Source organism: Aptenodytes patagonicus, chromosome 4, assembly GCF_965638725.1.
Source record: "Aptenodytes patagonicus chromosome 4, bAptPat1.pri.cur, whole genome shotgun sequence".
Classification (NCBI taxonomy): Eukaryota; Metazoa; Chordata; class Aves; order Sphenisciformes; family Spheniscidae; genus Aptenodytes; species Aptenodytes patagonicus.
In genome coordinates, this window is record NC_134952.1 from 29,191,353 (window position 1) to 29,218,143 (window position 26,791).

General features: G+C 38.8%; 1 protein-coding gene across 1 annotated transcript in view; it reads right to left on the reverse strand.

Moving 5' to 3' along the window:
* Nucleotides 1-17,371, reverse strand: part of GABRG1 (gamma-aminobutyric acid type A receptor subunit gamma1) — a 30,217-nt gene extending 12,846 nt beyond the window's left edge. Inside the window, exons 1-2 of the mRNA XM_076337592.1 lie at nt 17,325-17,371; nt 713-933 (exon numbers count right to left, since the gene is read on the reverse strand). Coding sequence (XP_076193707.1) covers nt 713-933; nt 17,325-17,327 — 224 coding nt within the window. The 5' untranslated portion in view covers nt 17,328-17,371. The remainder of the gene's footprint in view (nt 1-712; nt 934-17,324) is intronic.
* Between the last annotated feature and the right edge of the window lie 9,420 nt (nt 17,372-26,791).

Here is a 26,791-nt window from a genome sequence, read left to right on the forward strand (position 1 = left end):
TTTCTGTAGACTACAGCCTTTCAAGGACTGTTTGATAAGTGACTCAAAAATCAGTATAGATAGCCAAGATGGTAAACTTAAAACCAGCCCAAGCATCCCCCATTTGCCAAGAAGAATTATCACCAGCATGTTTGCTTATGCCTAATTTGGATGAACAGATTTGTTGATTTTAATAGCTTGCAAGGGTAAACATGTGAAGAAGTATATGCAGGACTGGGGCCTTAGCTTTAATCAAACTTCTTATGATTTTTATTATCTGAAGCATTTCACCTTTTACTTACAGAATATAATTTGGTGGAAGTTAGATACAGAAGTATTTAGAACAAAGTCTGCAATATGACTATATGACTTTATGCAATATGCAATATGACTTTATGACTATATCTGCAATATGTTAGTGACAGACCACCACATCGTGCTACATGCTACATAACATCTTTTTTTTAATCTTGCCTGGACCTAAATGAGATTAAAATTTTCTACCCCCTTCAATTGTCTTTACCCAGCTATCTAGGCAATATATTTCAATGCTATTAATTTCATATTTTTAATCATCAAATCATCTTTCTTTTTTTTTTTCTCCTTTAGTAAACTTGCAAATTCCTGTGGTCCAGAACAAAAGACATCCCAAGGATTTGATTTACATTCATTATTTTCATATTCCTGGTCATAATAGTTTTTATTTTTTTCTACCCAGTTAATAAAAACCCACCTTAGAGTGTATAATACTCTTCCATCACTCCAGATTCGAAGCAAACGATTTGGAGTTGTAATCCAGTGAGCATCAGATTTCCTTGAGTTCCGGAAGAAAGTGTCTGGAATCCAAATTTTTCCAACCATGTTGCTATTAAGCATAAGCACTTTCATTGAGCTGTTAAACTTTAGGCGACTGTCATACCACGTCTGGGCAAAAATTATATCTATGGTGTATTCCTAAAAACAGAGAAACAACCATACTTATGTATACATTTACCAAAGTCTGCAAGCAAAGAATTTTTAATTCATATATAAATCTAAGGCCACTTCTCCTATTTTCTTTTGTATTACCATTTGCATAGCACACAGCAGCCTGTAACCCCAAACTGAGAAACTACAGATGAAAGACCTACACAGCCTTCTGTCCCTACCTCCTCTCCCTTGACACACATTGATCAGTTAAGGAAGAGGGGACGTGATGGGAGCTTGCTGTAACATGGAGGTACCCGCATACTGCAACCACCTCTGGGGACCCTGGGCAGAAATTTAAGGGCAACCTTAATACCTCAGGGCTAGACTGTTTGTTAGGGCAGAGATTCTACATCTCTTAAGAAGCAAACCAAATAAACTTTCTATGTTTTTTCCCCAAACTTTACAACACGCAATTTAAGATCCTTCAAGAAATTTCAGATTTTGAAAAATTCATGAATATGCAGGAAGTAAACATCACAGTTTGCAGAACTATCCGTTACCATCTGCCTCATATACCTACCTACAGACACACCAAAGTATACATAATCATAATCAGGAAGATTTCCCTAAAGAAGTTCCACTTTACTTATTAAAGCCTCAAGAAAGCTCCTTTTGTGATAGAAAGTCAAATTCCTCAGTAGACTTATGGCCAGAAAAGAAAGGTGAAAAATAAAATAAATAAATAAATAAAAGGAAAACCCACAGCCTTTTAATGAGACAATTCTTGACACAGTAAAACTTTAGGGAGATAAACATTACAGATGCAATGAAATACTGTTTTTCAAAGAATCCAGCCAGTTGTTCCTGCACTCCAGACAAAGGAGCAAAGCAGCAGCCTCTGTTGTATTTATCACAGCTCCAGATCATGACTCTGACCTTAAGGGCAACAGTCTCTACTTGACAGCAGATGTGATCTTTCCTGCATGGCTGCCCCATGAGGGCTCCAATGAGCAACTCAGCAGCTCCTTTGCAGGGAAAAAGAGCTGGAGACCAGACGTAGACTCTTGGTGCTGGTTGTTCACCTCTCAGTTATGGGATGAGTGGGTAGGGGGAAAAGAGAAGGAGACAGTGGTTCAAACTTTCGTTTGAGCCAAAGGGGTCGCTGCTAGTTTACTTGGTCAATAAAAATGCACAATGCAGTCAATTCTGGTTTTAAATAAAATAAAAGTGGAAGGCTTTGCTGTTGGGGGGGGGGGGCAGTGTTCATTTTACTTTTAAATAATCACAGCAGCCAACTGTACGAGTTACAGACTCCTCACTCATTTCTGCAACTGATACCACCCATCTCCCAGGAAAGTTTATGACATTTTGCACTTCATCCTTCAGAAGTGCCAAGGCAGATATTCCAGGACTACCTAAATCTCTCTCAATTTTCCCACCTCTCCAGGTGGGAGAAGAACAGGTTCAGGAAATAGATATGCAAGAGGGAGATTTGCCCTTGCTCTGTGATGTATGACAGCTGAATTACCACCTGGACTGTGGTAACTTAGTGACTCTCAAAGGTTACAAATAAATAGCGTATGAGGCAAACAGTGGAGGGAACAAAAGGACTAATCAAAAATGCATTTTAGAGATGACTTTTCTCTGAAACTCTGCTTATTCCTTGCATTGCAAGGAATGGAATGCAATTCCTGCATTGCCATCAGGGGAAGATTCTGCAGGTCAAAACAACTCCTTCATTATTTTATTTCTGTAAACAATGTTCAAGACACCTGTGAAAACCCAGGGCCTGTTTAACCTTAAAATTCACCTTTCTGTGCTCATCCATAGTGGTTACAACTGGAAAGGAAACTTGCCTTGCAGTAGTGTAAACAAGAGCCCAAGGCAGTGCACCGGAGAAGTGTTTTAATGGGCTTAAATGGAACAGAATGAACAAAGATTTACATGTTGCCTTTACAGTACAAATAGGAGGAAAAAAAAAAGTCAGTGAGTGAAATCAACAGACACGAGCAAATGTATGGAAAGAGCAGACTATCTGAGTTTGAAGGTGCTGCTCTAAGCAGCCACTTCACAGTAGCACTGCATTATCTGAGAAAAAGAAATTTATCAAAGTGTCATTACAGTCAAATCTACCCAGAGCAAGAAAACTCAGGTTGCCATAGAATACCAACCACCTTAAAAAATTAAGATAAAAAAGGAAGAGGAGAGCACAGATTATTTTGAACACACAAAGCAAAGGAACAGCCTCAGCAGACCCAGATGCTTGTATTCTCTTACCTTTCAGTATTAAATGTGCAAGTTTTTATCATACCCATGTATTACAGGAGTTGTTTAAAGAACTTTTGGGGAAAAAAAAACCAACTTTGTTAAAATCCTTCATGATACATTTATCACTGTTCAAAAAGAATCTAATACATAATAGTTTAATATCATAAAATTAGTAACTACTTGTTTCCAAGTATCTTGCTGAATGTATAACAAGAGATCCAATTGCTAGCCTCTTGTCACATACCTGCAGAGGGTGGTCCTTCATTTGTAACTTCAGCACCAGACATATCCCTCTCCCTCAGGAGTCAGCCAACCAAAGGCATAACCCTACTATTCATCCCACCTGAAAGACATGGACTTGCAGCCTCGCAGTGGGTGGCAGCAGCAGTCCACCCGTCTCTCCAGCAGGGACCCAGAGTCAGTGCTCTCTGATTTCTCCCAAGAACATTTATTTGGCTTCTAACATCTGCCTTGCTGAACGTTGCTACCTACTTCTTCAGCATATCTATTTGTCCTATGCCTCCCTGAGACCTCTCTGTTTTTGAGGGTCCATAATACATCCTGAGGCTTCATACAATGCATCTCACATGGGATCACATTTTCAACCCATTATACCTAAACTGCCTTTCACTCAAGTGAACTTTAGCATAATGTCCAAGCACATACATGTACTCACATTGTAGAGGTGCAAGGCATTTGAAAATGGGACTCACATGTATATTAGCTTCCTTTCTGAACACAAGTTTCCCTTCAGAAGAAGCCAGATGGCATAGGTCCAAATAGACCCCAAGCAGTCACCAAGCACAGGCAAACATATAAGATGATCAGACAACTAAGAGGCTGGCACCATGCAGCTGTGACAGTATAGATGCTTGAGAGCAACAGCCTGAAAGGGAAACTATGCTAGGGGGATTATCAAGAAAGTTGGATTCTTTCTGAAAATCTAGTTTTGAAATGGGCCTGAAATTTTCAGATTTTACGAATCCATACACTGAATTCCCTTAAATTTGCAGTTCCTGAACAATATTTCATATTTCCCTATAAGAAGGGGAAATCTGGGTCTCTAAAATGTGTTGAAAATGAGGCAGAAAAATCACTATACTGTCTTTTATGGAAGTACTTTGTTTCCAAAACTAGATGAATAAAAGCCCTATCTTTGTTTAAACATCATATGAGCAAGCACAACAGCACACCGTATTTATACATCATACTTTCAGTGCAACAAATCTTTCTGAGCCACTATTTTGTTTTCCTTGTTTTCTTACAAAAAGTTAAATTTAACACTCTTATCACTACTTCTATTAGTCTTTCATAAAACTCACCATTCAATGCCACTTTGTAACCGTAAAAATTGGTTTACTACTCTCTCTTTCAAATGAAACTAATGATAAAATAACCATGCAGAATAAAATGGAATCAATCTGTGGCTGCGTTAGTCACAGCCATAGCAAAATGCGTGCTTATTCATATTTAGCCCCACAGAGTTCAATAACCATGGCACACGTTAGCTCATATTTGGCATTTGATTAGATCACTGAACTCTTTTTTGCACAGCTGGCATAAAGAGCCCACCTACTTAATTATTTACAGATAACTGCAATCCTCCTCCATCTCTTTCCTCTCTAAAAGATCATAACAAACTTCGAAGGCTGGAACACAGTGACTAATCAGAGATTACCATTAAAGGGCCAGGCAGTGAACAAAGTGTGAATATTGACAAGCAGGCGTATAGTCTCAGAGAAAATAATTTAATAAATAAAAGCAATTACTTCAAATGAAGTAGGAACAGCTACTGCATGGGAATAAATGGAATCCTCAACAGCAGTTTCATTGTCATGCACAGTTCAATTACAGTCAGACATGAAAATGGGCCAGTAGATTCATTTTTTTACTGGAAAGCTGTGAAAGAAAGGGAAGCAGATACCATCCTACACGATTGTTTCTCAGCACAAACTGCATCACACCAATGGAAAAAAATCTCACAAAGCAGAAAAACCATTTTTCTTGGATATTTTGTCTGGCAGTCTCACAACTGATTTGATATCCCACAGTAAAAAGTGTGGAGAAGTCAAACAATGAGTAGATTCTTGGCTCGATCACGTTAACTGCAACACATTTTGTCTGAGAACAGGAAAAAAATGACTTGGTTTTCTGGGGCCAAACACAAAAGCAATAAAAAGTCCCAAAACCAAACTCGGAGATGAAAAATTGTGTTAGCCAACTACAGGCCTGCAATACGGTTCATTACCAGTGAATTTCAGAGAAAAAATAATAAATACATCCTCCTGTCATTTCATCTTTGCTCAGAAACCCACCCCAGTTTTTCTCCCAGATTCAAAATTTCACCTGAAGGGCACCTGGAGTTTTCTGGAACGCAACAAGCTAATTCAGAAATCTGTTTCAGAGGGAGCCCCTGAACTCAGTTTGATTACCAAGTGTGACATGGCTTCATCTTATTCAGTTATCTGAGCTTTGAGATATTTTCCCCATGTTTCTTCATTCTATTCAGCTTTCTAATTCCTTAAACTGGAACTTTATGTGAGGCAGGCAGGGAATTCTTCAGAAAAAAAGTGAAGAATGGGAAACTAAAGAAAACACTCTACCAACCTATATGTTTTGACATTGAGATGTGTTTCAACATCAAAGACTCAGTCTAGTACGCTGATTAAGAGGTTTAAGCAACAAAGAAAGTCATAGACAAAACTGGTAACCACATGTTTTCCTAAGAGGTAAGCACCAAATAAAGCATCAAGCATTAGCCAATTTATCTTCATCTTGCCAGTGTGCTGCCAATAAACACTTGTAACCTTTACCTTTTCCCTCACCCAAATATCTCTGGACACCAATAAGGGGCTATTAAGTAATTTATTAAAATACTTAACCTATCTTTGATATATAACTACTCTTAACAAACCTTCTAAAATGTGGTTGGTCTCCCTGGTGGGTTACTTTAAAAGCCCTTAAAAAAGATTTTTGAGCTGCTTCAGGGCCAGCAACGGTTTCAGAGCTTTATCCCCATCGCTGGGACTGAAGCAAAAGTAGAATTTCTTGTTTTGGTAAACCATTTTAGTTTGCTCACTAGAGCAGTCTAAACCTAGTGAACTTAGGGTGAGATCTAAAAGATCCAACAAATCACAGTGATTCTGACATGTACATGTAATATTACATTAATGATACTGCAGCTGTGGAAGAGGTGGGGGCTGCAGGAAATACACTGAACAGAAGTGCACAGCATCTGCTCCCACAGTCTTTTACCCAGTCAGATTGTTATAATTGTACAGATAATCAAACTGGAGGATGCAATGAGAACATAAGCACAGGGTAAGTGGAAATATGGCAAATCATATCTACAGAAGGTGAGAGAGTACAGAGAGACCTACATAGTCACAATACAGAAAAAATCCATCACTCTTCACATCATAATTTGGCATCTGTGCTTATCTAGTCCTTATTTTGAACACGCAAAGTGACAGATGCAAACAACAATATGAATAAAAGGCAAGATTTATTTCAATGCTTTGTAGATTAGAAACTATAATTAAAATCTTGCCAATAGTCAAAAGATTAGCTAGAAAAGTAAATAAAGCACTTCAGCAAAATCTCTGCTTTTATTTGATCAGCTTAGATTTTGGGCATTTGAAGAGAGCATAAGGAGAGGAAGTAGATTATATATATAATCGATATAAATTCCCACACTGAAAATGATATAAAAAGTTTTGCTTTGCTTTTCAGTTGGAACTCGAACTTTTCAGCCACTGCCACTCATAAACAAACATTAAACTACAGAAAGAAACAGAGAAGACAACTCAGAACAAAAAAATCAGACATAAATACATACATATATATTAAAAACCCAGGAGTGAATACTGATATGGATTAAAGGTTGGGCTTTGAGGTTGTCAGTAGTAATTTATCAACTCCATGACTGTACTTTCTAAATTCTGCAGCTACATCTACCTTCCTGTAACTAGAGAGACTCAAGCAGTCAAAATTGGTCCCATAAACAACTTTAGCAATAAAACTGCACATTACTCAAGCATACATGGTTTTCTCCAGTTTCCTTTTATAAATCAGCTATAAAGTCTCAAATGCAGTGCTTCACCTTTCAGTATAGTGCAACTGCTTTTAAAGCAAGATTAATTGCACAGTTATTGTTTGCTCTTTTATTTCCATGGTTTTCCTGTCATGCTCCAAAATCCCAGCATTGATGGCAAGGAGACTTACCTGGGTTTGCTTTCTACCCTGCAACTCCTGTAAGATACATGATCCTAGAGGAAATACAGCACTCCTATCACTTTAGCTTTCTGGTTGATGAGGCAGTCATGCAACTCCAAATATCAATCATCTGCTACACTGAAGATATAAGAGCATGGACAACTGTTAAGAACTGCCTGATAGAGCCTCTATTTACTTACTGGTCCTAAGGGCATAACCCTTTGTGGGGCTAACCCTCTACAATAGAGACACTACTGTTATTCAAAAAGGTGAAATCTCATGCAGCGCTTACTGTATGCTAATGAATGACAAACTCCAAAAAGTGTTTTAGATGTGCATTCTCCATGGTGGTTGAAATAACCATCCAGAATGTATGAGACCTGATGAAATTTAAAATCATACAACAACAGAATAAAAATAATAAAGGCCAAGATCAACAGGCAGGGAAGCTACATTCACTTACTAGCAAAAGCACATTGCATTTCCTAATACCTATTTTGTCAGTGCTGGCACCCCTGCTAACAAGGTAGTAGGGCAAACACTCTTCCCAAGAGTGGGTCTGCTTCCTTGGCAAGCAGCTTTGAGGTGCTGCCGCAGGAAAGGACATCCAGACCATTCCCTCCCCGCGTGTAAAGTGAACTTCCCATAGCAGGCACCGTGAGAAGAAAAATCCTGTTCCTGTAGCTGCCCAGCTTTTAACAGAGGACGAGGTCTTGTAGTGTCAGCGCAGGTCCTGGCACCAGCCATTGTAGGGGCAAGTGAACGACAGCAGCTTTCCTTTGGAGCACAGCAGCGAAGGAGGCAATGATAACCTGTATGGTAGGAGCCATTGTCGAGGACAGTTTCTGTTGCAACAAGCTGTTAAAAGCTATCGTAACAATTAAAGCACATCCTCTGCCTTTTTTCCTGAAACCCAGTTCAAATCTAAGCTAGCCGAATTATTCCCACAACTGGAATGCAGCATCACAAATTTCATACAGACAGACAGATTAGGAATTAATAACAAAGAACAGGTGTGTAATGTTCTTCAAGATATTTATCATCTATCTGACACAAAGATAAGAGGTACAAGACAAGGAACTAAATGCAGCTTGTCTGAGCTGCAGACATAAGGGAGACAACCACAGCAGAAGCAGACAGAAAGTATTTGGAAAGGATATTAAGGCATTGGAAGTAACAATAAACTGCATGACAGAGCAGCCAAGCAGTCTGTGCAATTTTGGGGGGAAAAGCAGAAGTAAAGCACTGTTTGGGTTAGCTTTAGCACTAGTCAATACCTTTACCTTCTCAGTGAAGTACTATGTGGTGCTTGTATTAACATTATTCTTGGTTTAGATCATCTCAGATAACAACTGAATTGTGCAGGCACTCAAATTCTGCTTATACAGGGGACACATCCTCTGCAAGGAGCTTACGGTTTGAATTTAACATAAAAGACATAATTTGGGAAGACAACGGGGACATAAGCAAAAGGAAACAGAGAACCCCATACTACTCAGAATTGCAGGTAGTGATTTTAACACAACAAAAGCTTAATAGTTTGTGATATATTGTAGCCTCCACAGAAAGGGGGAAAAAAAAAAAAAAGAAAAGTAAGTTTAAACAGGAACATGATGAGAAACAATGAAGCGGCTTTGCAGACATTTATCAAAAGTTTCTTTCAAGCATAAATGGTAGCTTGGGAGAAAGTGGTATGAAAAGTTGAAAGGATGGGAGCAGAAGCTAGTGAGATCTGAGATAGGAAATGGCTTCTTGGGGGAAAAAACCAACTAAAAATGGCTGGGAATAAGCTTTGAAGTGCCTTGAAAGCAAAAGGAAACTGTTTATGTGTGAGGTCCACTGAAAGAGGAGACAGAGGAAAAACCTGAGCAAGAAATGACTCAGTAGAAACAGTGGGAAATTCTCTCTGTAGGACATCTCTAGGTAGTAAGAATGGAGCAAGACTGCAATTGGAAAGGTTACAAAAACATGTTATAACAATGGGAGTCTGGACAAGAGATTCTGTGTGATGGATTAAAAATTAAAAAAAAATAAAACCCCTCAAAGTTGCTTTGCAATCAGAATTTGCAAGACTCCAACTGAGACCCTACTCCTTGTTCTAAGATCCATCACATCATAGAAAATTTTTAGATTTCAGGCGTCAATGACATACAAAATAGTGATCATCCACAGCAACTGAGAGCATGGAAGGGGCAAAAAGTGGGAAGATTTAAAGCTATGATTTAGCCATATTGAGCTGACTAAACATCTGTGAGCAGATATGAGGGACGCAAGGCAATATTCTGGATTGGACAAAAGGAGATACAGAGAATAGCAGGCAACTGACACAAAAAGGTTGCTGATTTCATGCATGAAACTACCAAGAAGTAGTTGAGAGCAGGAGAAGAGAAGGTAACCACGGAAGACATCCTGTGCAGAAGTACCAAAGGAAGAGCTTTAAGAAGTACATTCACATCAACACTTAAGTAGATAAAGTACTGGGAACACAAGAAAATAAGGTGTTTGCTCACAGCACACTGACAGACTGACCACAGATAAAAAGGAAGAAGCCTTTCAGAATTATTTTCTAGCCCCAACCACGTCCACAGCTCAGGACTTCTGCTATTTCTTTAACAAATTAGCCTTATGCAAATACAGAACGCTAACATCTGAAATCTCAGATACTTCAAAAGCAGTTTGGTTATTGCTCTGGCTGTGGATGCTAAGAATCTGAGATGATATAAACTGGATTTCCAACCAGTATATGCTGGCACACTCTACTGATATCAGGGGAGTTAAGTCAAAGTAATTTTTTTTTTTTCCATTATTTATATTGAAACCATGCCAACTGTGGCTTAAGTGATACAATGGTACTACACAAAACCAGTGTCTCCTAAAGCATGAACTAGTCTAACACAAAATTTAAGAGTGAACCACAGCACAAAAAGACTGCAGCCTTAGATTAGAGCATTGCTAAATGGCACACACAAATGAGGGCATATTTTACAGCAAAGAACATAGATTTTTCTGGTATCTTGTGTCGAAACTTAACTACCTGTCCTGACTTCATATCTATTAAGGGACAACCAGTAAACAGCAGCTGAGAATAGGACAAGTACCAAATGCTGTTTAACGTGGGGGCTGAAAAGATGGCTGTACTCTGGTTTGGTTTCAGAAAGTTACTGCAATATTTGTCTGGCATACAATGGCTGCCTTTTCCCTCATCCCTCACCATTCCCTTCAAAATGATCACAGAAATTGGGAGTGACCCAGGAACTGCTGTGCTGAGCCAGTATGAGCAGAATATTGCCTGTACTTGGCCCATTCCCCTGAAACCGAACAGGGCAAGCTTAGAGCTACCTTGCAATAGCAGTAGGCAAACTAGCTGCCTGCAAGAGCCAGGCTAATCAATTTAAGCTATTTTTTTCAGAATAAAACAGAAAACATTCATGAAATTGTATTTGTGAAGTATTACACAAGTTCCTAGAGCTGGTAAAATAGGAAATACTGACATAAGGTTTTTGACACTTAAATATATTTCATAAAGAAAAAATGATGCTCAAGCCTACTGAAGGAACATTTACTCAGCTGCTGTAAATAAACACTGTGCTCATCAATCTCAAACACTCATCTGAGTAGCAGTCAATTAAATCTGATCACTTACAGTGCTGACAGGCACCAAAACGATTTGAATCTATCTTTCCTAATCAAAATAAAAGAGAAAGTTTGGAAAAAATTTATTATTCTTGCTTAACCCAAAGAAGATGCTGTATGATAAGAAATAGGTAATATTTAAAGACTTACTGGTACTTCTGTCCTGATTTATGAACAAATATTCCTGCCACTTGAAAGAGAATGGAACCAGCTTGCATAAAATGCACACACCTGACTCTCCAAAAATTTGCCATGCTCGCACGCTGAACCCACGCCACCTTAGGAAACCTCATAAATTCTCAAACATGGGCAGGAGTGCATCCCTCATGCTCTTCCTCTCAGTCTGTCATCATAAACCTCATAGAGACAATGGTTCTCCTCAAAACAGTCTTCTTCAAACATGAAAGCAATTCCAACCTCCAGGAAAAGCTTCAAATGCAGTTCACAAACCACAACAAGCCCTATCAAGCCGTGTTCATCCAGTCCTGAAATATTGCTTGTCATGGTTTAACCCCAGCCGGCAACTAAGCAGCACACAGCTGCTCGCTCACTCCCCCCCCGGTGGGATGGGGGAGAGAATCGGAAGGGTAAAAGTGAGAAATCTCATGGGTTGAGATAAAGACAGTTTAATAGGTAAAGCAAAAGCCGCACACACAAGCAAAGGAAAACAAGGAATTCATTCACTCCTTCCCATCAACAGGCAGGTGTTCAGCCATCTCCAGGAAAGCAGGGCTCCATCACGCGTTATGGTTACTTGGGAAGACAAACGCCACCACTCCGAATGTCCCCCCCTTCCTTCTTCTTCCCCCAGCTTTATATGCTGAGCATGACATCATATGGTGTGGAACATCCCTTTGGCCAGTTGGGGTCAGCTGTCCCAGCTGTGTCCCCCCCCAGCTTCTTGTGCACCCCCAGCCTGCTCGCTGGTGGGGTGGGGTGAGAAGCAGAAAAGGCCTTGACTCTGTGTCAGCACTGCTCAGCAGTAACAAAAACATCCCTGTATTATCATCAACACTGTTTCCAGCACAAATCCAAAACATAGCCCCAGACTAGCCATTATGAAGAAAATTAACTCTATCCCAGCCAAAACCAGCACATTACTATACACTGCAGCATTTGGATAGCACTGTGATTTATTATGTTTATGTTTCTTGTATGGAACTATGTTCACTTAGACACACAGCTCTCTGTAACAGACAGACAGGGACGGAGGGGGAGAGAGAGAATTCATATTTTTCCTTTTATGCACTTCTTACTTTGGATTTTTTCCTATTGTTTTTGTTAAATCCTTAAGTCAACGTGGCACGGTTTACACAGGTAAATTGAAGTACATGCCTAGGTATCTGCAGGATCAGGGCCTTGCTAATTCCAGTATCTATTTTTGTCTCTTTCTAAGCCTCATCTTCCCTTTATACTAGTTACTATTCGCTCAGTAACAAAACATTTAATATCATTCAAAAACAGTTAAAAATACATTGATTTACAGAATAATGCACACAAAGAGTGTGCATCTTTGAGTACTGGATTTCAGGGTAGCTTCAGATAATGTAACTTTGGGTCATGATTATTTATATTCTAGTGTGCTTAATGTAAATTACCTGGCACTGTAAAGTAAGAGTACAAAACCTTCAAACCTTCAATACAAATTTAGTGACTAGTAGAATAAGTGCAGTGACACACCTGACCGCAAAGCACCCTCCACAAGTACAATAACATTGAGTAATCTGTATTAGGATACTGATCACATTGATACTTGAATACCTTAAAAAAAAATAATTAAAAAATCTGCTGCTAGTTACTGCAACTTGAAAATGAAATGGAATTTAGAAGTCAAAGGATACTTAAAATTCACCATCAGCACATTCTACACAAAGTCATAAATGGTACAATATGACAGGAAAAATTGTATCCTAACAGTGTCCAGGCTGTGCAGTCTGTGTACCAAAGTAGCACCTTGTGTATTCTGTGAATATCTGATTTGCTCAGTGGTTTAGCTATCTTGTTAAAAATAAGAGTGCTAGGCTTCAAAGAATGGCCTTCAGCTTGCAGTCACGGTAGCCTTCATTGGATAACTAGCAAAGATCGTGCGACAAAAGCTAAATCATCTGCAGAAGAAACAGAAATATTGGGAAATAACAAGGAAACCGAACTGTTTCAGTGAAGTGCAGTCCTAGAAATTTATCCTGGAATTTTCAGACTGATCCTTCTAATACTGAGTTCCATTAATAAATACAAAAGCTGAATAGAGAACATCATCTGCATCCACAGCAAGGGAAGAAAAAAATATGTAGCCCTCAAACACACTAAAATGGCAATGATAATATAATGTTTCAAAACGTTAAATCATGACTTGGAAACACATGAAAGAGCAAAGGAATTTTAAAACATAATTTTGTTTCTGTAAACATACATATTTATATATGTATACACTTACACACAGACAGATATAGACAGAGGTAGAGCATTTTCTTTTGGCTAGTTTTTAATCTATCAGTCATGATGTCTATGCGTCTCTACAGAAATGATCTGCCTCTTTCTAACCCTTTCCCCATTTTTGTTACTTGACTATTGCTCCACTATTTACTATATGGAACTCGATCAAATAGTCAACGTCTAAGGACAGGGAAAGTAAAAACTTTTCTTTTTGCTCTTCATCTTTGGCACAATGACGCAATACTGCTTCTTACTTAAGGAACTGCTCCTGTATTCCTTCTCCAAAAATTTCTCTCATTTGGGGTAGCAGTCTTTTATTGTCATGAGAGTTTTGATCAAACAGAGATTACAAGATCAGGTATTCTCTTAGTTAAAGGAAGGTAAAAATGTCTTGGAGTGCTGCCATGCCTCTCCCAACCCACTGAATTGCACACTTGCATGGTCTTGTCAGACCACAAAAGTTGTGGCACTGGCATGGTTCTCCCCTGGACCCCTTGGGGTACCAGTAGCACAAAGAGTTATGTATTTATGAACACATAGGGTTTGGGGGATGAATACAGGACAGAGAAAGCTAATGAGGCCCGCAGGCAACATGGATCAACATGCATTTCTACACAGGGGCCATATATCAGTTTCTGCTACTTGTACCACCAAACAGAGTGGGGTTTTTTCATCTTGGTCCTAGTTTGGAAGGAAAGATAAAGGCAGTAAGAGCCTAGTACATCTACATTAAGTGCTCAACTGAATGAGCTTCCACATAGAGGAAAACCAGGCTCTAAATATTCATCACGTGTAAATTCTGCTAAGAAATCCCTAGACCACTGCAGAGCTATTGAGGATCAAGACTTCGGCCATAAAAATGAACTTAGCTGCATTTTATGTGATTGTTGCATGATGCATAGCACAGGTTAGCTCTAAAGGACAGATGCAAAAATCTTTAGACTTAATGAGTATTAGAAGCCTAAATACTCCACTGATCCAGATGTTTGTTAAAAATGTTTACTCAGGTTGCAGACACCTAAAGAGATCACATGCTGCAGAAGAACAGCTCTCAAGCATGGGGTGTTTATACCATCTAGAATTTTGTGTAGACCTTTGTTAAATGGTAAAAGCAAAAACAAAACAACCTTCAAAAACAAATTCTAATGAATGTCATACATACACTTAAAGCATCCCGTTTATGAAAGTGAAAGTCTATCAGATAGTAAGAGGAAAATAGACTGAATTATAAAAATAAATCCGTTTCCTCTCATATGTGTCTTCTGACGCTTTCAAACAAACATACTCTCTTGATCTGCTGCTTCAGCATCATTGTTAGAAAAAACACTCTCTACATATTGTATCCAATTTGTATCCATATTGTATCCAAACTAAATAGTTAAAAGACCTCATTTGCCAGAGTGAATTAATGTATCTGGCAAATGAGTAATCCAATGGGGAATCACAGATACATGTTCTCACATTAAGTGATCAAATGAAGGGCTAAGGACAGCTCTTGAAATAGAAGCAATTTTTGGATTATTGGTTAACAATCTCAAACAATATTGACTCCAGGGGAAGTGCCTTCCTAATGAAACCAACCGCTCACATAAAGCAAGCTTACAGGGTCAAATCTCTAATTATTTTTTTGCTGAGAATGCTGTTTCCCAGATTAAAAACATCTTTTTTTTGAAACCTTAATCAAATTATTTGCATATATATGGTTTTATTTATTTTCACAAACATTTGATTTTTGTAGTGATGTTAGATGCTCATATGATCCAGGTTCCTGGAGTCCAAGCCCAGTGAAAGCAATTGCTCTTTTATGAAGGCCATAGTGCCCTTAGACTGTAATTTAAATTGCTGAGTAGTTCTCTGCGCATTTTTAAAAAGCATAGAATAGTTTTTAAAGTTCTATGTCTTAATGACATTTACCTTATTACCCTTTGGTGACATGCTTCATTGTTATCTTTTTTTAAAACAGAAATCAGAAGGTGAGAGGGATAAACATTCAGTTGATGTACATTATAACCGTTCGGATCCTGCTCTCTAATGAAGTAATATGCCTTTTCAACACGATGCTATCCTTACCTTGGACTAAAAGCCAGTATGACGGGCTTTTATTAGCGCCATGGCAAAAGCATCACCCCCCAGCTCTAGGAGAGCTCTAGCAGATGTGGGGAGACCTCTAAAGGAGTGACATGAAATAGTCCCACGGCTGATACTGTCATTACTGCAAGTGCGGTGCATGATAATGCTGCCTCCCAGGCCCTGGGCTGAGCAAGCAGAAGGCAGCTGTGGGCACAGGCGAGGCCATGGTACATAGCAGCAGGGAGATTGCCCAGGGGCTGCAGAGACAAGAATAGGGCATGGGAGATGGGGCAGGGCTACCCTGCAAAGCCAGCCACATGCTGGTTCATTAAAACTGGAAAACTGAAGCTGTAAGCGTTTCTCATTTTCAGTTCCAGTGTATGCAATACCTACTGGCCACAGGCTGAAGGACTTACATCGGTTACCGGAAAAGGGAGCCTCTACCATTTGCTATATCCTCCTTACAGGTAGCTGCCTGTCTACACATTTTGCTCCCACAATAAGTTCCTTCAGAAGAGGATAGGATGGAGAGAAGCAAGAGAGAGAGACTGCAGCAGGAAGACAGACAAAACCAAAGACACCACTTATACTGGACATGGAAACTGAAAAGTTTCCCCCACCCCATCACTCTTCTGCTCTTTCGTGCATTTCTTTACGTACAGCCCTGGCCTGAGACATAGACTTCCCTGCCACAGCCCCAGGTAATGACAACCCTACACTTGTTAGACCATTATGCTGGAATGAATAGCCTTTGTCACAGATCTGCATCATCTACTTTTGGCACCTTTATCCATAGTATCTAAGAACCATTAGTTTTTCCTGCTTGGCTTTCCATCGCGGAAAGTCGATATTCCCCATCCAAGCATGATGACATACGTGTAAGATCCTTAATAATAATCCAGAATTACTGTGCTTTCACCAAACACTCATAAGCCCCCTGTGCTGGCATACTCCAGCCTCAGATTGAACAAAAGGCTTCTCTGGCATGCAAATTCAACACTGTCAGCAATTCTGTAGGGAGGAGGAAAAGGAAAAAGGCAGGAGGGGGCTAAGCTCAAACTCAGCTGAGGGCCAGTCCCAGTCTTAGTCCTGGGCAGCAGTCATGCAACAGGCCTTTCTAAAGCCTCCAACACCACCGTTTCATACAATGCACATCATAACAGAAAATCTAAGTGGTTTAAGAAAAGGCCACAGGCTCAACTTCCTCATAAGTGCTGTTACTTCAGTGTTGGTACCTAATAGATAGGTCAGATCACAACAGGTCTACCGGAAACTAGATGAGATGCATTGCTTAACTTCTGAAGAAACCAGCTATGTATACACACTGAAGAGGACGCATAAAACTAAATAAGACATGGAAAAAGGAGGACAAAAGAGTTAATTTCAATTTTTTCTTTTTATGAATTTGCAAAATAATAATAAATCACTGCATTGAAAATAGTTTTATTCACAAATGCTGGGTCAGTTGTTATTTTTCTTAACCTCTGAAGAGTCACTCCAGGAAATTATACTGGGCCAGAGATAAACCAGGTATAAACAAACATAGTGAAAGTGTTCAACACAAACCAAAATAAGGACCTGATACAATGTTCTCTGTGCGGTCTCAGTTTTTTTAAAGAAGAAATATATTTTAAAAATTACAACAATTTCAAATAGAAAGTCTAAAGGTGTTTCTGTAATAATCACAATCATACCCAACAGCATAAGAATACACAGTAAGAAATAAAGAAACTTATTTGAATGAGATCAGAATTATTTCATAATATTAACCCGTAGCATCATTCAGATAATGTTTTCTGTCAATAATCAGAACTTACCATATTGATTGGGTCAACTGGGCCAATGCTGTTAACATAGACATCTGTTTCAATTACCGTAGTTCTCACTAAAAAAAACAGTAACCATAATAATTACATATTTAATTAACTCTGTACATTGTTAGTGTAATTTAACCTATTTACTAAAACAACAACAAATCTGATATTCTTTTATTAGATTCAGAATAATTAAATCTCTGGTTTGTTCATTCTGTGAAGGATCATATATGACTTGGCTCCCTTACTCCATACGAATTGCTAGAATTACCAATATGAATTTTTTACTTCATAATGCAATCCCCACCTGCGCTTTGTGAACAGATATAAGATAGATATAAAAGGTATAAAAGGTAAAGGAAGGGAAAAAAAACCCGAAAAACAAAAACAAAAACTGCCTTCCAGCATAAAAATCGTAAACAGAAAAAAAATGTTTGGAAAAAATTGCTCGTCAACAAGCCATGAGGTCTGGGAGTAGATGTGTTTATCAGCTGTAAGGAATCAATATGCGGTGCTTTCTGTCAATTCGTACTGAAAATGTGTAACAAAAATAAAATAACTTTTCACCACAGATTTCTTCAATTCATGCAACTATAGCACACCTAAGGATTACTAATGTCCTTTCATCAGCTTGATTAATACACCAAATAGAAAGCTCCTCAAGTGAAAGTCATTTAAAAATTAAACTTTTCCAAACTTATTTTTCTTTAAAAACACAGGGAAACCACTCTCACTGGGCAGACAAAAATTAGCTGTTTTAAAAATATATTCTCTTACAGAATATACTCTCTTACTTTGTACAATTACAAAAGGGCACAAAGTCTAAGTGACCTCCCATGAAAGTCACACCTGAAGTACAGGTGGCACTGATAATTCGGTTTTTTCCTCCTAACTGGTTTATAGGGGAAAAAGGTACAAATGAAAGAGGTCAGGATGCATTTTAACTTCATTAATTTACCAAGGATTCTCTTCTAGCTTGTACTGGAGAGTCAGAATGTGGACACAAGAGGACATATGTCCTAGTCCCCAGTGGAATGAAGAGGGTTAATAATAAAGCTCTGCTGGTCTTTCTCTCATGATCTGGCACGTTAAAATGAAGCATCTCTGTCCATCTGCAGATGGAAAAGGGGAAAGGTACAAACAACAAGGCACTTTGATTTCATAGGAGAAGGACCCTAGGTCATCTGATTTGATTTCTTTATACTGCAACTCATCACAGATCGCCCAAGTGCTCTATAAAAAACCTAAATCTTAAGTAAGAGGATTTTTCAAACCTCAAAAATCTAAAACTCAGACCGACACACAGAAAGATACAGTATCATTAACATACTTGCCAGCTACGATGACAGGCAAGATACATTTCCTAAATATCCTAAGATACCTTTTCCCTGCCAATCTCGCTTGGGAGGAAATTCTCCCCGATTCCAAATCTAATTACTGGTGTGACCCTGAGCTGGACAGCAAGAGACACCGGTGAGGCTGCACAAAGGATCTTCTGTATGACCACAGAGCACAGAGTCACTTGATCACCATCCCGTCCCCAGTATGCTTCACAGAAAGTTTAAACAGACTCTGGAAACCATTTTTTTTTTCCTGGGGAAAAAAATAAGTACTTCCTGAACTGCAAATGTTTTCAATATCTGCAGGGCTCATAAGGGAAGGGGGCCAACGCAAGAACTCATATCCACAGAGTAAAAAAAGTATATAATGCATGTGTGTATATACACATATATATAATATAACATATTTTACATATGCCACATCTCGCAAACAGATACCCTCTTCCTTTAATTTTGCAACCCTACTTATCTATATAACAGCAACCCCACTGCTAAACTAGAACACAAGGAGGTGGATCAAAGTGTACCTTGCCTCAGTGCTCAAGCAATGTTGAATCCACTGTTTTTTCCCCCTATTAGTAGGAAATGTTTCATTCTCCTTAGTGTTAGGGAATCTTGTTTTGTTCTGAGGTTCAAGTCTTTGCCTCCAACTTTCAGCATATATCAAACCTCTTCTTCAGACACAAGTACCTACACGCAGTGATTAAGGACACCTCTGAAACTTGCCTTCAGTATGCTGAACAGTTCATACCGCATACTGCAAATGCAACCTACAGATAATCTGTTCAGCTTTAACTTCTAAACTTGCTCCATTGTTTCCAGATCCATCTTGAAATGTGGACACCAGGACTGGAAATTTTTGTAACAGTGTTATCAGTGCTGCTTGAACATTTCCAGATTTCTACTTGTGTTCCTTTCCAAAAGCAGACTTATCTCAGGACAACGCTCAGGGGATGCATAGCTAAGATCTTATACTACACAAAATATCTAAGTTTTCCCCTAAATCATTACTTTACTATGCAGAATCTCTCACCTTGAAATATGACCCACAGGCTTTCTCCCCCCACACCTCCTTTTTTTCCCCCCTCTTAATTTTTGTGTCCCCAGTTTTACTGAAGGAGCAAATTACTACTCTGCAGATACAGCCTCTCCCTTTCCAACAGTCTTTGTGTCATCTGTCAACTTTACTACAAAAATTCATCGCTGAAATCATTCAAAATACCATTATTCTTGATCAAGACTTTCCTATGAGACCCTACTATAGACAGCCCAACCACTGATATTTCCTCATTAACAACTAAATTTTGAGATCTGTCAGTGAGCCAGTTTTTAATGGGGGCTGTGTCAATTTTATGAAATTCCAGCTTGCAGCTAGCACTACTTGATCTGCCACAAGGGCTCTCCTGTAATGTGCCATGGAGTTCAATTTGCCTTTTCCATACTGCTCTGAGTGAGATTATTAGAGCTATTAAGAGCTGGTGAAGAGTCTGAAAATCTGCCTCTGTTGAAATTATTTTAATTGACCCAAATGATCCAGAGAAAGAGGTCCAATTGAAGAAGACTGGAAGAGGCTGTTTTGTTATCTTAGTTCTCCTGTATGGTACAGAGCAAAGTACTTCTGTGAATTAGAAGAAAGAATTCATTCTTCTCGTATTCTTGAACTAGAATTGATACAAGACCACGAAAATGACAAATGCTGGAGGAAAACACATTCTTGATACTCATTTGACATCCATGTAATTACTATTGCTCATTTACTCTCCACAAAGAGCTAACAGAGAAAGATGGTTTGAGAAGATGTTTCTACAGTGAATACTTCTTATTTTACTTTAAAAATGTGGTATCAGCCTTGAAACCACTAGGAGTAAGGCGGCAGCTATTTAACACATCCCGCGTGAAGTGCAAAACAGTACTGTAAACTTACAGAAGCTTCTAAGGAAGGGGAGAAAGAGATAGCACGCTTTAAATATTTAGCCCGAAAGACAATATGAGCCAGGCTAGAGTAAAGTAAGAAGGTGAGAGGACAGCAGATTGCATACTCAACAGAGAAAGAGAAGAGCACCAAGGGGCAGCTGCCCCCAAGGGATAGCTCATCAGCTCCTAACGTAGCTGAAGCACACAGGGAACCTGTTTGCTGAGCCCGATCTAGAGAGATCTACTCACACTTTCTGATTTCCTGCTTTGACACTTTTCTTCACTATTCTAAACTTCTCTTCTGGTTTAAAAGGTTTGACTGGTATTAAGCATCATCTAACACAAGCACATAGCTAAGGACAGGCTTGTCCCAAGAAATAAATATAGTAAATAAGTGACTCTTGTGCCTGGAATTCAAGAACAAGAATGAACTTCCCGACAAGGAACAAGACCTGGAAAGAAGTCTCTCTCAAGAGGCACGGACCACTGCCTTTCTAGTAAGGGATGATGCTGCATAACCCCCAGGCATATTCTGAACCCCAGTTTGAGTTCAAAATCTGTATTTTGAAAAATGTTTACTCTCGATTAGAAAAATCAGAGTGATAAAAATCTACCTCAGTCATTGACAAATTATTTTAGTAATTACTCTCACTATCAAAAGTGCCTCTTTTTTAGCCTGTATTTATCTAGGCCCAATTTGCAGCTTTTGATATTTGAAATATCTTTGCCTGTTACATTGAAGAGCTTTCCTTACCAGTTATTCTCTGTTTATAAACCCCCATCTCCTGACAGAAATTATTATCATTATTGTAAAAGTGCAGAACATTGCACTTTTTATTGTTTAATATTGCTCCATTTTCATTACTCCAGTCCCCAATATTACCCAATAGCATGTTAGTCCATCTAAATTCACTAACCAGTTCCCTTAGATTACCACAATTCCCCATTTTGGAATGAAAGTCTAAGATATATCACCTTTTTTTATTGTTACTTATCATGCTATTTAATTTAAACTAAGACCACTTTTGATAATTTCATCCAGGCTTATTTTCTTTGAGCATGTTTTCTATAACTCCTCATTAATTGCCTAAAGAAGTATCTCTTCTTGGTGATAAAGCAGTTATTCAGCAAATAAATTAGGCAACTACCACATTCAGGAATAACAGAGGCCTTCAATTTGTAATAGTTTTTAATGGAATAATACAATTCTCACAACCAGTTATCTAAAAGTATTACTTATATGGCTATCTATATTGAAAATTCGGCCTCAAGTGTCTACAGCAGGTTTCCAACTCCATCTCTGAAGAATTTTTTCAAAGCGATTTTGATGAAAGCAGAGCCCTGTTCTCCACACTTCTTCTTTTACCTTTTTATTTAAAAGAAACCCATCTTTAGCAAATACTGCTACCCCGCAACTTTTATTATTTCCATCATTTTCTATGCAGTGCACACATCCAATACCTTTAACATTCACTGTATATGCTTTTCTACATCTTCCTTTTGTATTTCAGTTTCCTTCAATTCTTGCAAAATATTCTTCATCTCAGAATACATAACTCTCTACCTTTACCTGATATTTTCCTGCTTATTTGGGCTTATTATTTTCCTGCCTATATCATCCTTTCATCAATGATACACTAAGAGCACCTGTTCAACAGAATATCCCCCTAATATCCTTATCTTTTCAGAATTAGTGCTTCTCTTAGTCTCTTGAAAGTCCACTTTTTGTTCATGTATCCTTTATATCCCTGGGTACGTGACTTTTCACATTAGTGCACTGAGATGCAATTACTTACCCATGCCCTGCTTATAGGGCAATTACAACTACCCAAATTTCTCTAGGTATCCAACTTCTCTATCTCCATGAGCAATCATCCTCACCATTCTTAAAAATTCTATCAATGATGATAGAATTTCCTCAAACTGTTGATTGAAAACCCCCCATTAGAGTTCTAGATATGTGATGATTATTCCCAATTTTTAATTAAACTTTCAGATTGATCAGCTGTGTTTCACCCATACAATACACAACATTGGACATGAGACATAGCTGGAAAAAATGTGCTGTACATTGATAGGCTAATATTAATATATCAGTCTCCCTAAGGTGTGAGAGTTGGAACAGTGTGCAGCCAGAATTCTTTCCTTTAAAAAGGAAAGTTGAAAAATAACAGCTAGGTTGATGCAGGACTGAAGGTAAAACAAGTGTGGTTATAAAATCAGGTAGCAAAAAGGTAACATTACAGTGAGAATAATACTGCTTTTTTAATATATCAACACTCCAAGGTTGTATCTGTAATTAAAGGGATTTATACTACAGATAAGAGACTTCATCTGGTAACTACTATTACTTCATACTGAGCAGAAGGTACTTTAATATCAGTTCCTTTATGCTCCAAACACCTCGAAGAATTTTACATAAATTGAGTTAAAGACTAGTAAGATTAATAAACATAGCAAAGGGTAACAGTTAAGAAATCACTACAACTTGTGGATACTTGAATGAGACAAAGAGAAACTGACAGTGAGGTTTTCTCCTATTCAAATTCAGTATTGCCTCTGACATTTCAATTTTCATTTGGCCCTCCTTTATCATCTCCCTCAACTAACTGCATGTTTAACAATGAAACCCCTTATCTCACTCTGATATGCTGAAATTTTGTGTCAACATCAGGAAGAAAACGAAATTCTGCTCTGGTATTCAAACCCAAAAAGTCCAGGTTCAAAACAAAAAATGTTGCTATTGTAACTGAGCTTTGTAATTCAATAGTAAGAATGTTCTGTGGGATATTATTGCTTTGAAAGATAATTAGAATTCCAGTTCAATAACCTTGTTGTACAAGTACTGACATATACTCTGAAGATGTGGAATCTGACACCAGATTTTATCCACATAATTGAAGTAGACTAAGATGAATGCACTATAGCCTGATTTTGTTTTTCTATCTGTTAAATATCTGCTGCAGTTACCAAGCAGCTGGACAGAATGCGATGCCTTCACTCAAAGTTGGAAATTTCATCTTATGTTGTCCAAAATTTGTGCTGTGTGGCAGAAGTCCGCAACTTCCATCCAGAAGAGAGTCAGTCAACATTTGTTCTCCTGGCAACAAAGTGAATATTCCCAAATGTCTCCTGTTCTCATCTGGCTGATATTCATGAACCTTATGTTTTAATATATTGGATGGAGGCAGGTCCCAAATAGTAGAGATCAGATTGGTACAGAAGTATTGCACCACGAGAGCAAAGAAGAAAAAGAAAGGGAGCATTTATGTGAGAGAAGGTAGAATCAAGTGTCTTCTTTCAGGAACTGATAATTGGAATCCAAAAAGTTCTACATTGAGTTACTCAGAAAAAGGCAGAGTTCTTGCCCTATCACGAGTCAGTACATAACCAGGAAAGTGAAGGTAAGGATGACACCAAAATTCTTCCGTGCCCATCTAAATCCATTTGACATGTCAGAATAAACTCCTCTTCCTGTATTTTCCTTCTCTTATTTCTAAGTTTTATGGGGAGAGAAGAGAAACAGAATTCTCTTTTCTTTCATCCCCACCTACCAGTTAATCATTAGAAGGAATTCTAGTGGAGACAGTTTATTCCCTCATAATCCCTTTGCTGTCTGTTGCATCAAGCAGTCGAGGGGGTGGAGAGGGGAAGTAATGCTATACATCTGTCACACATTGAGAATTTAAGGAAATATATGCTGGAAGACCTTTATTATTGTCTAAACATTTGCAGTAATTCAATTAAATGAACATAGAGGCAAAGACTTACAACACATTTCATGAGATTCACATGTGATTGTATCATGACAGGGAGAGAAAAATTGCCATTCAACATCTTCAGGGTAACAGTCAACAACAAAACAGAACTAAGAAATTTGGGGAAGAAAACAATTTGTCAGAAGCTTTCAAAAGAAAATACTTAGTTTGAGATTGCATCTCTCTGTTCTCCTACATAAATGAAACAAGTCTAGATTATTGTATTGTTTATCGCATAAGCAGCTTACAGAATTACATGGCATTCCTTTGATCGGAAATGCCAAGTATTTAACAAATAATTACATCCTCCTCCTCTCTCTTCACAGTTCAGGAAACAAATTCAGAGAAAATAAATTATTTTTCTTAGTTTGATCCAGCATGTATGTGGTAGACAGGAGCTGGCAAGGTTTCCTCTATTCCATGATTTCAACACAAGATTCTTCCAAATATTTACACTTAATAGTTATATGCAAATTGATGCTTTGACTGTTGAAAGACAAAATTGCCTTCCTACTAGCTGCAAAGTTTGATCTATAGTAATGCAGTCTTTCTTCCTATATTCATCTAGAAAAGATATAGTCCTAAGTTAGCTGGCGGCTCACGGCTTAGACAGGTGTACTCTGTGCTGGGTAAAAAACTGGCTGGACGGCCGGGCCCAGAGAGTTGTGGTGAATGGAGTTACATCCAGTTGACAGCCGGTCACGAGCGGTGTTCCCCAGGGCTCAGTTTTGGGGCCGGTCTTGTTCAATATCTTTATCAATGATCTGGACGAGGGGATCGAGTGCACCTTCAGTAAGTTTGCAGACGACACCAAGTTGGGCGGGAGTGTTGATCTGCTCGAGGGTAGGAAGGCTCTGCAGAGGGAGCTGGACAGGCTGGATCGGTGGGCCCAGGCCAACTGTATGAGGTTCAACAAGGCCAAGTGCCGGGTCCTGCATTTCAGTCACAACAACCCCATGCAGAGCTACAGGCTTGGGGAAGAGTGGCTGGAAAGCTGCCTGGCGGAAAAGGACCTGGGGGTGTTGGTTGACAGCCGGCTGAACATGAGCCAGCAGTGTGCCCAGGCAGCCAAGAAGGCCAATGGCATCCTGGCCTGTATCAGAAACACTGTGACCAGCAGGACTAGGGAAGTGATCGTGCCCCTGTACTCGGCCCTGGTGAGGCCGCACCTCGAATACTGTGTTCAGTTTTGGGCCCCTCACTACAAGAAGGACGTTGAGGTGCTGGAGCGTGTCCAGAGAAGGGCAACGAAGCTGGTGAGGGGTCTGGAGAACAAGTCTTATGAGGAGCGGCTGAGGGAACTGGGGTTGTTTAGCCTGCAGAAAAGGAGGCTGAGGGGAGACCTCATCGCTCTCTACAACTCCCTGAAAGGAGGTTGTAGTGAGGTGGGTGTTGGTCTCTTCTCCCAAGTAACTAGCGATAGGACGAGAGGAAATGGCCTCAAGTTGCGCCAGGGGAGGTTTAGATTGGACGTGAGGGAAAATTTCTTTACTGAAAGAGTGGTTAAACATTGGAAGAGGCTGCCCAGGGAAGTGGTGGAGTCCCCATCCCTGGAGGTATTTAAAAGACGTGTAGATGAGGCGCTTAGGGACATGTTTTAGTGGGCATGGTGTTGTTGGGTTGATGGTTGGACTTGATGATCTTAGAGGTCTTTTCCAACCTTAATGATTCTATGATTCTATGATTCTAAGTTATATTTTTAGATTCTTATGAAAAGATTCTTTTTCAAAATCTGAGCTAAGGGAAGAAGAGAGCTGGACTGAGTTGTTTCCTCAAAATACACACTTACAATGCATTTTCTACAGTAAGAGTAAAAATATCTAGGAATAATTCTTTAATAAAGTCCTACAGACTCAAGATCAAATTTTTAAATAACCATGGCTGGGTTATATCTACAATTCCTTCTGTCAGAAGATCTTAGTTAAACAAAGCAAAATACAATTGCTTTTTAATGATTTATTATAGATTGCCCACTGTCCCAAAAAAGCAATACTTTACATAGGAAAAAGAGATTATAAATAGAACATAAAAATTCTACTCTTGCATAGAACATTATTTTTACCAGTTCCAGAAAACCATTGCATTTTATTGCTGTTATATTTAGCTTGCTATATTAAGTTTTAAACATTGCATTAAGTGGATTTTTTGCCATCTTTGATGAAATGCAGGCCATCTCTGGTTCACATCTTCTATTTACTGAATTATTTTAAGGGCTTACCCCCAATATCTGGCCGAAGTTTATTGTCATATCCTTGAAGTAAGGAGTCCAGTATGTGAGTTACATCCCCACCATGAATCTTTGGTGCAAGGACCCATGTCTTATTCACAGTTAGATCTTCATCGTCCTCATCATCTGCTTTATCAGCTCTACAGTGAGTGAATAAAAAAACAAGGTTAGGACAAAAACACCCCAAACACTGAAACTAAATAAACAAGAGGTGAAGAAGAAACTGATAAA